Genomic DNA, 18,872 nt, shown 5'->3' on the forward strand with positions numbered 1-18,872 from the left:
GATTTAATCTAGCTAAATTTTTAGATATTTCAATAAAACTGTATTCTTTCCGTGCACTATTTTTAGAAATATTGATTTTTCTTTCGGAAAGAAATCCTGAAAATTAAGAAATGTGCATAAATAAAATTATAAATAAAATTATTTATAATTTTACTATTATAGCAGCATCTCATAGGAAATTGAAATTGTATTATTAAGTGTACAAATAAGTTTCCGCTGTTTTTAATAAAAAATTAAGTATTTATTGTGAAAGAACGATACATAATGTTTTATTGAAAGTATTGTCCATCGCTAGCCACTACTTTTTTCGTTTGACACGAATCTTCATTCAATAATGCTTCCAATTCCGCGTCTTCGTACACTTTCGGCCTTCCGCTACGTTCTTTGTCTTCGACGTCAAATTCACCGTTCTTAAATTTTTGAAACCATTCACAACTTCTCTCACTTAAGGCAGCCTCACCATATGCTTCTACAAGCAATCCATGAGCCTCAGCTGCAGATTTCTTCAAATTAAAGAAGTAAATCAAAAGTTCCCGCAAATGACGCTTATTCGGCTCAAAACTCGGCATTTTCGCACAAAAAAAAATATATGATGTGATACAAAATCGCTAGTATTTCAAGATTATGTTGTTGATAGATGTCCAACCTTACGATATAATGTTTTACATCATAATTTTAATCATAGCTTGCTAGTGGCGCCGTCTTTTGTCAAACGGCGGAAACTTATTTGTACACCTAATAGTTTTTGGACTTTAACTGGGCCTGGTGGCTTCGGGATGAGTTTGCGGTCCCAATCTTCTAATCCAGGATACATAGCATTCAATAGGGATGAAAACAGAGAAGAAAAGAGCAAAATAGTGAGCGGGTAAAGGGAGAAGTAGATAGAAAGAGAGTACGCGTTCCTTCGTGTACGTGCGTGACGTCAATATGTCGAGGGTAATAAGATGGCCGGCGATAAAGTGGTGGGTGTAGATACAAGATAACAATCAGCTGCAGTAGCTCCTGGCAATCTCATGATTACAGGCTTAGCCTCCAGTCTCTCCTTCTTCTGCACTCTCTTTCTGTCTCTCTCTCTCTCTCTCTCTCTCTCTCTCTCTCTCTCTCTCTCTCTCATTCTCTTTTCTGCTTGTTTCGTTTCGAAGCTGCTACCTTCCTGACCGTGCCTTTTCGAACAACGTCCCTCAACCCGCCATCCCCTACCTCCTCATCTTCGCGAAACTTTACGATATATTTCATAAGCAGTATAGATCGTCTGCCCACGAGGGCACGCCGATATTCCCCCTTTCTTCTCCTCTCTCTTCTGTTCGGTCCACAAGAATTCTATTCGTCCTCCTTTTCTCTTGTAATTTCTCTCCCTCTCCGTCCTCTTTCCTCTCTCCCGACTTTCCGATTTTCGCACATCGAATATTATAGGCTGATGGTGCAAAAGGAGCAGGAGCCGCCAGGTTTCGGTACGCCGGCGTCGACGGCGATATAGGGGTACAGAGGGGCTCTCTCCATTCCTCGGGCTCTCTCTTGACCACAGGTACCTCTTAATAATAATTTCGATCGGTAAATTGGCGTGGTGCATATTTCAGACTTCGATCGTTATCTCTCGCGAGACTGTCGGCTGCCCGTGCTCTCGCCGCGGTTCCGTTTTCGTGGGGGATGGAAGGACGACGCAGCCTCGGGGCTGCGCACGGACGAAGGACGAATCGTTCTCGAATTCGCAATTTCTGCCGTGGCTAGAACTAAGAATCAAAAATTTTCAATGCATTGCAGTCACAAAAAGTGCATACGTCAAGATTTTATGTTTCTTAATATATAGAAGACGATAATTGATTAACGTTTCTATTGAAATCTTACTGCTTTCGCGATCTTCGTCTCGTTATCATTCATATTATTAAAAAAATCATTTTGTTAAATCATTTGTTAAAATAATATCTTTATTAATATCTTCTACTCGTTTATCATTTTGTTACTATTATTTTTTGAGTTGTCTATATGTATACACGCTTTATTGACTACTTTTTGATGAATGTAAGAAATTAAGTACACTAGTACGATCGTAATAAATTATCCATTGTTACATCGTTTGATCAAGGAAACAGCAACGGCGAGCGAATACGTGCTAACTTTTAGCGGTAACGTCGCGAGCTGCTGGCTCGCTGCATTAAGCAAGAGCTCGAGCGCGGTGCTTATCGTCTCCTTAATCAACTATACCCAGAGCGTCGAAGTTTCCGCCGCAGTTAGCGGGTCCTTAGAGTGCAAGGATCAAATAGTCCGCGCCTGAGAGAGCGTCGAGCTCGAGCGACGAGAGAGGCCCCTCCTCTTCTCGATTTCAAACGCAAATTCGCGTACGGCGTGAGGTCTACCAGACTAGCGAATCCCGTGCGAGTTTCGTTCTCTTCTGCCAAGGATCCGCGGTCGACGAAGTTAGTTGAGACCGATTCGATCCGCCGGTGATTATAATCGAATCCAAGACGCCTAATCTATTCCACGGCTCGCTCCTCTTCTACGATCCCTCATGACGCTTTAACGAACAGCTCGGCACCTCTCTTCCCGTCCATCGGGAATTTCCATCCGTTTGCCTGGCTGGACACTGGTAGTGTAGTTCAGCATTCGCTTATGGCGACTACGAATTATATAATTCGAAACGTCTCGGCTACTGCTTGCGATTGCTGCGAATGTCGGATGCGCGAAGAGATGAATATTAACCCTCAGCTATAGCTATGAAGTTCTACAGAGTCTCGTTTGAAGTACAGAATGCAAGTGAACCTCCGTCTTATAGTGATTGACAGAGGAAGGTTCAAAGTTTTTTAAACTTACAATTTAGAATCTCATGGTACCAATTATACAGATGTATAATTATTTAAAATTTTCGTGTCTTGTCCAAATGACCTGTTGCTTTGGTCAAGAATTAATTTATAACTCAAAGACTTATGTAACGTTATATTTAACTATGGAACTATCAATCTATGGAACATTATTATCATACGTAGATTTCCATTGAAAAACTGATTACTCTTTCACGAGTATTTACGAAACAATAGTCGCAGCATTTTACAAGCGGCAATCTCGTCCTACTCGAGATTTATATCCTACACTTATATGGGGTGTCAGTGGTCTGGAGCAAATGTGGATGCCTTGTGCGACACAGTATGTCAGACTCATATGGTGACGTCATCGCGGGAATGAATCGGCGATCATAAAAATTCAGATCACGGACCAACTGTAGTAAATAAAACTATTGCCCCCTTTTCCTCTCTGCCCCATCCGCTGACATATTTCTTCGCGTTCCTTACAACCTTGCTCGCGTGAACTATCGATTCTCCTTCCGAACAGCCTAACGTTGCGCTGTGTGGCAGAACTTTTTAAAGTGGAAATTCACGATGAGGGAGGAATCTCACGGTCTTTCACCACGACCAGGATCTTGACGTGCAGTTTGAAATATCGTTTTAATTAAGTATTGATTGGTTACTAAACTTTTGAGAGATCAAAAAGACAAGAAAAGATTAGAAATAGATAGGATTGAAAAATTTGAGATATAAAGATGCGATTTTAACTTTGCTCCGAAAAATATTGAAACTGTAAACGAATACACTGGACACATAATCGGTATTATTAATTTTTATTACTGAATATAGATGTAATCAAAGATAAATCATTTTAATTATTGTAATATTGTTTAATAAAATTTCCAATAATTTTTGATAATGTGAACATTTTTTTTGTTTATGTTTAATTTATGTTTTATTTGAAGGTGAGATTAATTTGTTGTTGCAAATATAACGCAATTGAAATTATTAAAATATACATAATACGTATTATCTTCGAAGCTTCCTTTTCACGAAACTCTCCATTCATTCCATAGATGTCACCATATTTATCAACACATCTCTTTCTCGAGCAACCCCTTCGAAAGGGATATTCCATGAAGTTTCCTTCGCTTTGCGATGGCATAGCCGCGCGCTGCTGCCATCTCATTGTAGTTTTGCTTACTATACAACAATCCCCCTCCCCGCTTCCTTGAATGGCACTCTTGGTACCACCTCCTTCTGTTTTCTCGAACAGTCCCCACTATTCTTAATGCTACCTCCCTCTTTTCTGAACGTCAAATCTCACTACTCTCTCTTTCTCTCTCTCTCTCTCTCTCTCTCTCTCTCTCTCTCTCTCTCTCTCTCTCTACGCGCATAGAGATGCCCTTTTTTCCTCCTTTTCTTACTTCTGAAGGGGAGTAGAAGGAGTAGATATATCACAATAGGGAAAAGCTATAGCGCACCATAAACTCCCTCATAGCGTATTTCGTATTAAAATATTAAAATATTCATTTTGGGCATAAAAGCAACCAAATTACGTCGGTTAACGTTCTCCATTCACGTATGGGTGACGCGACGTTCCCATCCAGTTTTCCTTTTTTTGTTTTTACGACCATCGCGACCTACGACACGTTCTAAATATTCGTTTTTGTACACAAGCTTCTCCGCGAGGAACGCGCGTTGATTCGTAGAGATCGTCATGCGTTTTATTTCGACGATCGTTAAAGCGTGAATATCGTATATGTGTATGTTGTATACGTATGTGTAATCAAGTCACAACGACGATCCAACATTGTCACATGTTGCACTCTGTTTTAACAGACGATCAAATTCGCGCGAATTCGGGCGTGCACTTGCGCGGGATTTTTGGGATTCGTGCATATTTCGGAAAATGGATGCAACGAGATTTTGGTAGATTTTGGATCGTCGATAGAAACCAGAAACTATTTGCACGTCATGCTCTGTGCTTCTGATGACCGATGAAACGTGTTTGCTTAACGAAGATTCTAAAGTACACTGGCTCGTATCCATATATAGATGCTACATTTGTATTCGTTTTTACAGACTTTTATAACTAAACGACACATTCTAAAGTATCTGGATTAAACGCTTCTGACCGTTAAAAAAATTATCAAAATGTCGGTTAATTTATATGGGAATTTTATTTTTTATTAAGTTAATTGTCACAACACAAGTCTCGATGCAACACATAACGAATAGTGTGATTGTAATTTCAAAGATGCCCGAAATAGATGGTCCGACTATTCTTGTGTGCACATTCTATTATCATTACTTTCCACCATTGTCGACAATCATGAGCGTATTGTGTGCGTGCACTATGTATTTCTCTTTTCGAATTCACAAACGGATTTTCGTATGCAAATACGTTTTCTTAGCCACTGTAGTAAGCATTGTCGCATTTTAGTTGGGGGGAGGCGATTATTTGAAATTTATTTTTTCAAAGCGTCGCAAAGCGAGCGAGCGAGCGAGAGAGAGAGAGAGAGAGAGAGAGAGAGAGAGAGAAGAGCGCTAATTTTGGTGCTTACCGACTCTACGTCAGTCAGCGAGCAAATGTATACATATTAAAATTAAGAAGATAAAGGTCAGGGATATGTTTTGTTGCTCCATGTAATGTATGACCTGTTTAGTCTGTATGTAAAGTGTTGCTCAAAGTATGCTTTATGTTAAACACATTTGTATAATAATTTCTATTAATTATTTGAAAATAATTTATACTTTAAAATTACGATGAAATGCGCATGAATAGATGCTATAAGACACTTAAGTAAGATCGGCAAACATGAAAAGAAGAAAAGGCAGGTGATGGAAATTGAGCATTTAACGTTGGACAGAATCGATTTCATGGTGGTATTTTACACAAATGTTTTCGCACTTATATGGACCTCCGATCACGAGACAAGGCACAACTGACTCGTTTGAAGATCCCTTCAGGGTTAAACCATCAGGAAGGAACCATCTAAATTATGCGAGCAAATGTTCAGGTAGCAAAACATTTTCACATAGCCAAGACTAGCTCGTTAGTTATGTTGTTTTCTGCGTTTCCCTGTATCTATTCATTCTAGTCTTTTCTTTGTCTTCCTCTTTCACTATCATCTCTCTTTTTTCTTCCCAAGTTTATCTCGTGTGCCGTGTGTGAAGTGGAAACCAGCTAGAGCTACCTGTCAGATCCTAAGCAAATATTTCACGGCAGCATTCAATTCAATTTGACACAATGGGGGTACACGAAATCGAATTAAGGGTGCATTATAATGTCGCAGCTCACTCAATCGATTGAAACGATCCAAAGAGGAAATTTTTCGAGAGTGACTGATGCTATAAAGATAATAGTCGAAGAGATAGTACATTGCAATTAAATAAATCAAACAATTAAAGAAGTCTTTTCATTAAAAAAAAAAAAAACAACTAACATTGCAATTTTTTAAATCAAAATTTTAAAATAATTTTTATATTTATATATGTTCGAAAATCAAATAGTAGTTATTAATTACGCTCGTGTTAATCCTTAATAGTAATAATAATAATAATAATAATAATAATATAATAATAATCTTTCATCTTAGTCGTAATAATAAAATTTGATAGTTTTTTTTTATTTCGATCTTAACATGATGTCTTTTTGAAATATATATAACAATAAAACGAGGAGAATAAAAAATCAAGATTTGCTGTTGTAATTAATTCGTTTCAGCTATTATTATTAGGTGTTGGAATTAATTCGTAGCGTTTTTAATAAAAGAATGTTATTTATTTCACATGAGCATTAAAAAATACATTAATGAAAGTACTTCCCATCACTTGTAAAACGCTACGAATTAATTCCAACACCTAATATATATATTATCATCTTCTTCAAGCAACATAATTTTAAAAGAAGCATTAAACTGTCGAATCCTTTTTTGACTTGTATTTAAGCACAGGATTAGAACGTATAGAACTGTGTCCTCTTCTACTCTCACCCTTTCTCTCTGAAGCCTCTTCCTCTTTTATCCAATATTATGCTTTTGGTATTAAACACGAGAATGCGTGCGCATTACGTTAAAATCCGTTACATTCGTCAATATTATTTCAGTCGAACGAGCACTGTGAGAGACGTCTTCGGCATTTTAAACAGTGCCATTCATAATCTGTCAGTTCAGCAATAGATATGTAAAGACGATCCTATTATTGCTCCATCTTCCCTACAGTATCCTACGACGAGCAATGGCACTTGCAGCAACGAGATACCGTGTTGCGCGTAACGAACACGAATTTATACGCCTCGCGCGAGTCTTTCTATCAGCCGCTCATAGATCACTAATGTCGACATCGCCGTGAAAAGTTGGTGATATCGGAAGCACAAAAAGGAAGAAAGATGGCTAATCTTCCAATATTTCTAGTTGACTAATCAAAATTAGCTTTAAGATGATGTTAATTTGATATATAAGAAATTTATATTAGGATTTATGAGAATAATCTGTAGTATCATAAAAAATAAAAAAAAATTTAATTAATCCATTCTGATTTATCTACGTGTACAAACAGCATATATTTAATAATACATTTATTTAACATTTTTTTATAAGCATTTAATAGTATGTAAGATTTCAAATGTTTTGCTCAAAAACTTTGAAGACAAACCATGTGTACTCTTGAATATTTGCGGCAAAGGAATGGAGAAAGGGGACGAGGCGAGTGAAATTCCGGAGACCGTTCGCAGGTAACGTACACCCGCGTACACGCGGAATGCATAATTTCTCTCTCAACGACAGAGCTTTGCGGTCGCTGACGACGTGCCGTAGCGACGATAAAAAAGACGCGCAATAAAAGCCGTCGAAATAAAGTCTCGCGGATTCCAATTCGATTGTCGTTAGTGGACGACAAAGCCTATGAAACATCACAATATTTTGAGCATAACGAGCATCCACTGACCGACACGATTTCTCTAGAGCGCTAAGAGGGTCTCAGTTTTACCGTGTCGACCTAGAAACATCACGGCCAACTGTTGCACTTTGTAGAAAATTATTTGGAGAAGTCTTGCAGGGATTCTTCCAAATCACGAAATTTTTGAATTTTGTGCCTGTTTTCGAAATCATAAAATGTTTTAGCACAATTTTTTTAACGCAACTATAATATTCATCTTCTTTACGATTAAAAAATTGACGTGTGTATACATAATAACATTTAGGCTAATTTTAGTATAATCTTCGTATAATTTCTATATAATTTTAAATATAATATAAATTAATTAAAAATAGTTAAAATAATTGTAAATTTATAACGTTTATTCTTTATAGCGTATATTAGATAATCGACTAGCACATTATGAGTAATTATCGCTTTTTTAATTTTCTTATATTGTATTGCTGGGATCACACACAAGGCGAGAAGGACGAGTATCGCCCGTGCATCTGTATTTTTTTTTTTTTTTTTACCGTAACGCTTGAAGCGCAGAAGAACTTGCGTACGTCTCGTACAAGCGATAATTAGTCGCGCTTCCTCGCACGCGCGAATAATAAAGAACAAGAAAACGAAGGAAGTTAGTGGCAACAATAACGCGAATGGCCACAGGTGTGAAGGTGCGCAAAGCCAGTCGGGTAGTTGAAACAGACTACGACACAAGAGGATCCCGCGGCACACGATGATCTAACTCACCCCTCCTGAGGGGTAGCTGGCACGTACTGCATAATGCTGCTACCTGTGGCTCTCATTTAAATGTACTAAACCTCGCTCACTCGCGCATTCGTTTTCGACTACTCTCCTCCTCTCTTCTTCGCTCTTCTCAATACACTTACACGCTTTCGCTCGTTTCTGGTGTTCAGTTCGTTCTTATTGATACCACCCACCTCACGGGTGAGGTCGCGCGCCTGGGCAATCTTTCTCTATAATTAATTATCCTCAATGAGTACCTGTTGCTGTTGCGTAATCGGCAATTGATCAATTTATCTTTGCTTAGATTTCTCTTGAAAATTTTACATTAGCAAAATTTTTAATTATAAAACATAATAATAAAACATATTTTGAGAAATTTAAGTAAAGGAAAATATATATGGATCTTCTTAGTCCTCCGAGTCCTATTTTCTGGTCTGTTATGGAATATTGTATTTTTAGTATAGTCATATATATTTATTATAATTTTTTTTGTTATTTTAGAAGAATTTTGCTAGAATAATATAAATTGAGGTTTTGATCCAGTGACGCGACGGTTTTTATCCATTTCGATTTATCTTTTTTTTTCTCACTTACTATGAGATGCGATGATGATGTAGGTACAGAATATCGATAACGAAGGCGTGCGTAATCAGCGAACGAGCCGAAACCAACGGTTATCCGTGCACCTGTTGCACCGCGAGCTACGCGAAAAGGAAATGAAACTGTCGACGGGCAGAATTGTACCGCGGCGGTGCCTGAAAAATTGATCTTTCGTTTGCGTACGTGACGAGTATGCTATCATCGTTTTCGTGGAAGAATCATAGGACGCAGCAGAATAAACTCGCACAATCAGACATGCGTGTTCCAAAAGCTCGATGGAAACAATGAGACTCTTGTACAATAATTTGTGTCCTGACGGAAGATTCTCTATATGGTTTAGTTATTTTATATACTTTATAATTACTTGAATTAATAACGCCTTAAATGCGTGATTCCCACATACGATTCTCATAACCCCGGATATTCTCACAAGATATACCTATTTATCCCGAAGATGGGATTATTCGAACCGTGCGCATCGCGACGTCTACTATCTTCTTCGTCGTACATACAATTATTCGTTATTAAATCAGTACCTGTTGCGTGCGCGCGCGTGTACCGTGAGAGATCGCGACAATGATCACCGACCGTGATCGTGAAAAAATGTCTGAGGGCATCCGTTGTTAAAAAAAAAAAAATCGAGATAATCGGTGAGAGATATACATTAACGTGGAGAGCTGCATAGAGGTGAAAAATTGAATGCACCTGAGAAGTGAAGTCGCGGGAAGCTGCGTCAAATGCCGAACGTAGACGTGCGCTGGCCGTGTGTGTTGAATTGGTTCGAATCGCGCTTCTCCTAATCGCGACGGCAGAAACAGAACAGAGTGAAACGGTGCGGTTGCGGCACAGCGCAGCACGGCGCGATGTGGCACGGTACGGTGTGGCGGTGGTAGCGCGGCACGGTGTGGCAGCGCTGGCGCGGCGCGGCAGCAGCAACGTCGACAGCAACATCGGCGCTAACGGTGGCGGTGACGGTGGTGGTAGCGGCGGCGGCGGCGGCAACGGCGGCGGCGGCGACGGCAGCGGCGACGGCAACGGCGGCGGCGGTGGCGACGATGGTGGTGGTGACGATGGTGGTGGTGGTGATGGTGGTGGTGGCGGTGGCGGCAACGTCAGCGTCAGCGAACGAGCATTGTTAGCCAGGCGAAAACGTAGTCAAGCGACGGCAAGGGGGGGTCGAGAAGGACTGGCGCCTGGGGTGGCTTGCCTGCCTTTGTAGGCGCGGTCAGAGTAGGTTCCGCCTGATGCTGACGTACGTCGACGGCCACCTTGCGAGCTCGTCCAATTGCGAGCTGCGTAGCCAGCAGTAGTAGGGATGTGCACGACAGCGACGCGCATGACGAACTTCCACCACAAGCGGCTCCGGGAGCTCGGGAACCTCGGGCGAGCTGCGAGGCGAGGCAGTCAGTCGCTTTCAGCTACGACATGCATAACGCATGAGAGCCCGAGCGAGATCTTTCTAACCCGTCTCTCCTCCGTCGCCATACACACATACACATACACTTACACACATACATACTCTCTCACTCTTTCTCTCTTTCTCTCTCTCGCTCTCTTTTTTCCTTATACTCTCTCACCCACACACTCTTTCACATATACACGTATATCGTATGTATACGCACACGTACACTCACGTAAAGAGAGGGACATCTACCATCAGAAGGAACACATACGCACGACATACCTACTCTACTCCCGCCGAGTCGAGTCTCTTCCGTTCCGCGATTACCGTCGTACGTCCCTTTACGCCGAGCCAGTCGGTCGGTCGCTCGTTGCTCGGTCGTCGGTTCGCGGTGGCAACCCCCGAGTGCAGTCGCGTCGTGCATCGTCGTCATCGGTACGCGTCCACTACGTCTGAGCCACAAGCACGCCAGTGCGGAGTAATCCTCGCATCGCCGTGGACATCGCCGTCATCGTCATCATCGAGACAAGATTAGTGATTATTCGACAAGTTCGAATCCCCACCAGGGATGTGTGACCTCGGCTGAATCGATATCCTCGTCGCGAGTGACTTCCCGACTCGATTCGAGGGTTGGTCAGTACATAGCCAGGAAGCGAGCTTTTGTTTCACGTGTAATTTTCGTGCAGAAACGAGTGGCCGGGATAAGGCTGACAACAGAGGAAGAGAGTAAGAGGAAAAATTGAATTCAGGAGCGCCGCGGCAGAGCGGTGTTCCGATCTGGAGACGCGCTTTTCCTCCGCGGGGACCCACCCCGTCGGAGTGAACGAGAGAAATAGTATATATCGATAATCTTTTTTTCACTGCGAATTCGTCGATGTTTCCGTATTGTTGCATACATAACATTTTTGAGAAACTATGGACGAAACTTTGTCGAGAACGACCAGCTTCGTCTGGTCCTCGGTGCGTCGACGCAAATTGTGGATTGTGCAACGAGTGATCAGTGATTACTAAGAGATCTACTTTTCGAAAATCATTCGATCGTGAGGTGATTAAACATACAACTGATAAGAGTACAACTGATAAGTTGCATCTAAAGTCCTTCGAGAAGATTTTATCGACAGATTCTGTCTCGATTCGTTCTCGTGGGAATTCTTCATTAAATTATAAAAATCTTCATTTTTTTCATCTATAAACGAAAATAAGGAATTCACAGGACTATTTGCGAAAGGGGGGTGCAAACAAAAAACGTACCCCGTGGACAGTCCACGGTGGGGAACCATAGAGAGGGTTTCACGAAGCCTCTCGACGAGTAGGAAGTAGATGGCCGCTACCACGTACATGCCGGTTAGTAGCGCAGTGTCTACCGACCTGGATGGTGGTTCGGGTACAACGATCGGGATGAACATCGCCGTGGGTGGCTATTCCTCGGGCTCGCCCCGCAGCGCCGCCGACGCTGGTGAAATGAAGTACATGACGGCGCCGCAGCATCATCACCACCATCACCATCACCATCAGGTGACGTCTTCGCCGTCGCCAAACGGACTTTCCCATCCGGCGAGTCTTTCGTCGGCGAATCCCTGGGTGAGCTTACAGCCTGGCAGCGATCCTTGGGCGGCCTCGATGGGTATGCACCATACTAGCCATCATCCCCATCATCATCCCCATCAGGCAAATACGAGTCTCGATGTGAAGCCGTTGACCGCAGCGGCCGCGGCGACCGCGACGGACCAGGGTATGCACCATCGGGGGCCGCATCAGTCCCCGGGCATGGCCTCACCGCACTCTTGGCACGCACCGGTTGTCCCGTCGGCGCATTATAATCCGAGCGGTGGCGCGGCCTCGCCCACCACCCTTCAACAGTACCATGCAGCGATGAATGGTATGCTGCATCAGCACCCGCATCAGCATCCACATCAGCTGCACAACCATCAGACCGGTCTACCTCACCACTTGAGGGACGCGCACAATCATAGTCCACCGTCGGGGCATCCTTTGCACGCGGGCCATCCTCTCGATAGGGATCACAGCGCCGGCGAGGAGGACACACCGACATCGGATGATCTCGAGGCCTTCGCCAAGCAGTTCAAGCAACGGCGCATCAAACTCGGCTTCACCCAGGCGGACGTCGGTCTCGCGCTCGGTACTCTCTACGGCAACGTCTTTTCGCAGACGACAATATGTAGGTTCGAAGCTCTACAGTTGAGCTTTAAAAATATGTGCAAGCTGAAGCCGCTGCTGCAGAAGTGGCTCGAGGAAGCGGATTCGACGACCGGATCGCCGACGAGCATCGACAAGATTGCTGCCCAAGGTAGGAAGCGAAAGAAGAGGACGTCGATCGAAGTGTCGGTAAAGGGTGCGCTCGAGCAACATTTCCATAAACAGCCAAAACCGTCGGCCCAGGAAATCACTTCGCTGGCGGACTCATTGCAACTTGAAAAGGAAGTGGTCAGGGTGTGGTTCTGTAATCGGCGGCAAAAGGAAAAGAGGATGACGCCACCAAATACACTCGGCGACGGCATGATGGAGGGTATGCCACCGGGCCATCAGAGTCAGGGCGGCCTACACCAGGGTTATCATCCTCAAGATCACCTGCACGGTTCGCCTATGGGTCACAGCCACAGTCCACCAATGCTCAGCCCTCAGGCTCTCACGGCCCATTCGCTTGCGGCCCACTAGCGTTCGCCGGGGCCTCCCCCGTTGGGCCTCGCGGTAACCTCGCAGAACTCGGCGAATGTGTCGTCAACGGCAGAGACGACGACCTTGCCGCCGTTCTATCATCACTACCTTCAGGCACGCACCGGCAGTTACACGACCTCGTAGCTGACCGACTCGCGGCGCCCTTTCTATCTATCGGACAGCGGCGCTCGTTACCGAGACGAGGGTACGGAATGGTGGCTCGTTCGACGAGGTTCAACGGGGTTTAACGAGGCCGAGACCGGTCTACCGGGGAGGCTGAGGAGCTGACGCGCACGGTCGGTAATTTTTTGTCGACCTTGACCGCGCGCATAGACCTGGAGAGAGGATGAAAGCTGCGGATGAAACAGGCAGAACAAGAGAAATATGGAATAGGAGAGAACATATTGCCGTGACTATCGCAGCTGTCGGCGAACATCATGATCATTCTTCGTTCGAATTCTTCAAGATATCTTCGTCATCAAAAACTCATCCTCATCGTCATCGCCGTTATCGTCATCAACTCGTCGTTGCTCACATAGCTTCAGCTATTTATCGTCCAACGACGATGTCCCGGTGATAAGTGAAATGTCTTCATCGTGCTTTTCGCGACGCGACGCAAGAGGAGCCGCCAGTGGCGTTCTCTCGAAGGATATCATAGACGGACGTGGTGATGACGTTCCTCCTTCGCGCGGCCAGGTCGGAGCCCGTTCGTCCGTTCGTTAAGTCTGAGCTGGATTGCGAACCTTGTTGGCTGTTTGCTGTTGTTGTTGTTGTTATTTCATCATCGTCGGTGAGCGGAAGTGGTTAACTCAGCGGTCTCCGACGGGGACCCAGGAAAGGATGGTTAAATAACGAGGTGCGCGGACGCAAAGTGGACTCGGGTGAGGGTGCGGTTAAAAAGAATGGAGGTGTTCTCTGTCTCTCGCTCGCAAATAAAACGGGAATATCGGACACGAAATACGCATCGCAAAGGATGCCTTTTTTGCGCGCGTGCGATTTTCCCTTATCTCCCACAGGGTCCGATATTCGCGACGGACGAACGGGCGTCAAGAAAAGAACATACGTAAAGAGCGAGTGCTGTGTTCGCGCGGGATTTGCTCGAAGCAAACCCAGCGGATGATGTAACATAAGTAAATATGGACTGTAAATAATGTACTAGATAAAGCTAGTAAGTTAAGTGAGAGAGAGCATGAATCGTCGTCGTCATTGTCGACAACGGGCGAAAAAAAACAGACGCGGGAGCTGGAATAAACGGAGGAAGGAGATATAAAGAGAATTGAGAGGAGGGAGACAAGGAATATGCAGCGCGACAAAGTAAAAAAGAGGAACAGTTTATATATATATATATACATATATCATATATAAAGGGACAGGGTGCACATCGAAGAGAGACTGCGTATTGGAAAAGCGCGTGCGAAATCCTAGCGAGACAGCAAGACAGTTCCCCCCTCACGCGAAAAACCCCTTCTGTATAAAGAGTAAGTAACATAAATATATATGTATATATACACACACGAATCTATATATATAGATAAAGATATATTATATTATTATATATAAATAGAAAAAGGATATATATATGTATATGAAAACGCAGAATGGTGCGTTATATTCGAAAGCTCTATGTCTATGTATAAATCGGAAGGTTAGCTATGTCTTATCATTATTGTATTATTATTATGTTTATTATATTGCTATTATTATATACTATCATTATTATTATTATTATTATTATTATTATTATTATTATTATTATTATTATTATTATTATTATATTATTGTGACGTTCGTTGTCTTGAGAAAATGTTGTAATTGGCACAAATCCGGCGTTAACGCGGTGAATTTATTATTATCGCTATTTTAATTATTGTCACTTATTATTATTATTATTCCTTATTGCGATTATTATAATTTTAATTATTATTATTGTCGTCATCAATATTAATATCATCGATATCTGTACTACCCGGGAGTCGAGCGCGGAGTCGAGAATCTCGCGTCTTCCTATCTCGCTGCCGGGCATAATATCGAAGAATTCTTCCTTTCTCGCTCTCTCTGTCTTCCTTTGTCTTTCTACTTCTCGTCTCATTCATCTCCTCTCTTGTCTGGATTGTGTTTTTTTCAAAGAGGCTTAGGCAGATGGCGAGACTGACGTACACGGTTCGTACAGTACTATTTACTGAAAGTATCTTACGTCATGAAGTATAGTATTAGACGATTATAAACTGTGTGATTTACGTAGAAGTTATTAATTATCTGATCAGTTTATGGTGCAGTAATTGTATTGTAGAATGGGACGTATAATCTCATATTCATTTTCTGTTATTAAATTCTACTGTTTTTTTAAATATCATTATGACGACAAGCAGAAAAAGTTCAAATGGAATAATTATACGAATAGTGGAAAAATCCATTTATCGCATAGCTGGTTTATTTAGATTATTATGTATGTAGAATTTTAGATTATTTATGTATTGATCGGCTGCGCTTCTATCAAATTTTCTGTGGTTTGTTTGCCGATCGTCTCTACACGAATCGTCTCGCTCAGTTTTGATTTCTTTTTCTCTTTAGCTGCGAATTTTAACGCGCATAATTAATTCGCACTCATCACACGTGATACAAAATACACAGAGATATTTGGTCGAAGGTGACAAAGCTGTCATTCTTGCCGTCGGTAAAATCAAGTTTATTCTATGGCCTTTAAACTTCAAGTGAATGAAAAATAATGAGAATAGATGCATGAGAACTTCCTTTTATATCATATTTTTTGTAATAATCTTGTGTGATAAGATCACATATTTTACAGTGTCACATTTTATTATTGTAAGAATTGTGTTCAATGTTACTTCTCTAGAAATAATTTCGAGATCTCTTCTTTTTCTCCGCAAAATTGGATTTATATAGGAAGATTTACTTAATCTCGAATTAAAATCCTTGACAATGTTTTATTCCATAAAAGACCAATTTTACATCGGCAAATTTTCTAATGAGAAATAAATATGGCTTTATATGTTCTACGTGTGAAATTTAAATTGTGCCTCTCGACTAGTTGCATAAGCTAGAAATTGAGATGAGATCGATCGATTGTATCTTTTGTTTTTAGTCTCGCACTTTATCAAGATTTCACTTTCTGCTTTTTTAAAGCATTTTTTTAAGCCATTTGATGCGTACCTGCAGTTACGTGTCCGATGCTCCATCCAATACTTCTATCCCAAGTATCTACGCGATTTCTTTTGTGACACGCTCTCTCGTTTCGATAATCGAATGATATTGATATTTCCAATCCGTTCAGTAATATTTTCTATAATTCTCATATCATTAATTCTAGAGAGCGTACTTTAAATTTGCATACGGAAACATCCGTCGCGCGATGTATTCTATAAGAAGAACGTCCCATTTTTCTTCTCCGATTGTCGCGAATATTCCCGATCTCTTGATCTCTCTTTGTCAGTATCGCTTTGTTTCGTCGGTTTACATGTATATATTTTTATTTATCGAACCTTCTTTCGATCGATTCACCGCCTTTTTGCGGCTCTCTCTTGGCGTCGTGAAACGCGTAGGTGGTCGCGAACTCCGTAGCGCCGACGCACACCTTCGCCTTCTTGCTAGCGATTTATTTTCCACCTCAATCGTTGTGTGGTACTTGGTTGATCGCGCCAGTGTACTGAGTGCCCACGCGAAACGCGGCGTCGTCGTCTCCTTTTCTTTTTCATCACGGTAGGCTCGTTACGCGCTGTGTCGCGCGGATTTATTTGTTTGGCGTCATCAGCTGCTGCCATAGTCATTACTAGCGCATCTGCAGGTGCTGTTTTGATGTTGTTCGTTCGATATCCGATTAACGTTAACGAACGTTAATGAGAAATCATTAGATAAGATTTTGATTCTGGTTTTGCAAGCGTCTTATCCCACGATTTCGATTTTGTATGCTTCTTGCGAAAGTTTACATCGGTGATATAATTTTTCAGACTTCATTTCAAAAACGTTCTTATATAATTACTTCATGATCTTTTTATGATTCCACTATTGCACAGTATTCTTTGGTACACGAAATGCAGCATTAAGTTAAGAAAGTTTAGAAATTAAAATTAGAAGTTTATTATTGATTATGAGAATAATATTATTCCGCATATTCTTTGCTAATTGTTTAGTTATTAAAATAACTTTTGGTTATTAAAATAATCTTTAGTTATTCACTACGTATTCTGAATATATAGTTAATATTCTGTGTTGGAACGACAGAAAGATTATGACAGTACTAGCAACATATTGTAAATCGGGTCATCGTAAAAAGCATACCTGACGGTTGCGTTCTTATTTGATTAAGATAGTTCAATGAACTCGTTCGTCATCGTCTATTAATGCCTGGACCATTGCGTTGACATTATTCGTATTTACTGAAATACCGACGATAATTTATACACTTCCGCGGAGTCGTACTTGCGTCTGGCAGCCGGGACCGCATAACGATGCATTAGGTGTATATAAACTGCCCGGCGTTAATAGCACCTATAGTATCTACTTGCTGGGCTAAAAGAGTCGTTTAAGGGCGCAAACGCGCGCCGGGACCGCGGCTTGTAATTCACGGCCCAATTTGGGAAGAGAGAGATTTTTATGGGGACGCGATCGTTTTGTGGAGAGCGCGTCACGGGGCTTTAATAAGAAGGGCCCATCGTACTGGGGACTTTACGGACGGATCGACGTTACACAGCCACCTGCTAATCATCGTAATTCTTGATCGTTATAATACGCTTAACGCATCACGAGCTATTCATTTCCGTAATACTTCGACGTTTCCGTAATGACACGATATATTGGGCCCAACCTCCAGTTAGGCTCTATTTAGGAGGTTTACCTATTGCGCCTCTACAGCATGAAACTAGATTTCGAACGTTTGTCGAGTGAATCTAGTCCTCAGCACCATTATTTATAGAAAACTTCGGTGTTTTATTATAATAATGGCATGGGAATTATGAAATATTTTCATTTTATTACATAAAATTTTATTTATGAAATTGATAAGAACTAATAAGAATTTATCGTAATTCTTAAAAAATTAAAAGTTACTCTATTTTTCCGAATCATACCTATTCTCATTTGTTTGTGCGCTGATAATCTATATTCTCATTGCACCACGACCTTGAAAATTTAGCTCGTTCATTACGATCGATCGTAGCACGCGTTTCCCTTTACGGATTAACATTTCCTAACAAATCAGTTAACGTGTGTATCCGCTTTTCGTACTATCGTGCGAACGCTTTAAGGTCTTATCTATGACTATCATAGTGGATCGGTAGAAGCATATTTGCCTACGAGACGAGCTTCGGAATTTTATGAGATCCAATATTAGGCCATCCATCCTATGAGAATAGAGTCCTTCCCGCATTAGCGACGCTCGTTAGCCTTCTCGTTTGTTGGAATACAAACGTCCTTTTTGACCTAATCACCACGCTATCGTCGAGGACGAATCAAATCCTTGTTAGATCTATTTTACGATGCCGACGTAACAGAAACGTATCCATTCCTGCAGGTTTGCTCCAAGAAATTTCAAGCATTATGTTGTCATTAAGCTCGCGCTAATATATTTCATCAGCCTTACGTTTATTACGATATCTTTCCTTCAACAATCGTTTTTATCCATATGATCTTTTATCTATATGTATTTTGTTGTTTCGTAAACTCATAATCAATTCGGAAGATTATCAATTATAGAATGTATATCTCGAGAAATATAAATCTCAGCAGTTTTA

The 18,872-nt window shown here is 41.7% G+C and overlaps 1 protein-coding gene across 2 annotated transcripts in view; it reads left to right on the top strand.

The window, feature by feature from the left end:
* The first annotated feature begins 10,439 nt into the window (after positions 1-10,439).
* Positions 10,440-18,872, top strand: part of vvl (ventral veins lacking) — a 45,978-nt gene continuing 37,545 nt past the window's right edge. For both annotated transcript variants that reach the window (XM_011061197.2, XM_011061198.2), the window contains exon 1: positions 10,440-14,603. In XM_011061197.2, coding sequence (XP_011059499.1) covers positions 11,770-13,125 — 1,356 coding nt within the window. In that variant the 5' untranslated portion in view covers positions 10,440-11,769 and the 3' untranslated portion in view covers positions 13,126-14,603. The remainder of the gene's footprint in view (positions 14,604-18,872) is intronic.

Source organism: Acromyrmex echinatior, chromosome 9 (assembly GCF_024713525.1).
Source record: "Acromyrmex echinatior isolate Ae372 chromosome 9, ASM2471352v2, whole genome shotgun sequence".
NCBI classification, from domain to species: domain Eukaryota; kingdom Metazoa; phylum Arthropoda; class Insecta; order Hymenoptera; family Formicidae; genus Acromyrmex; species Acromyrmex echinatior.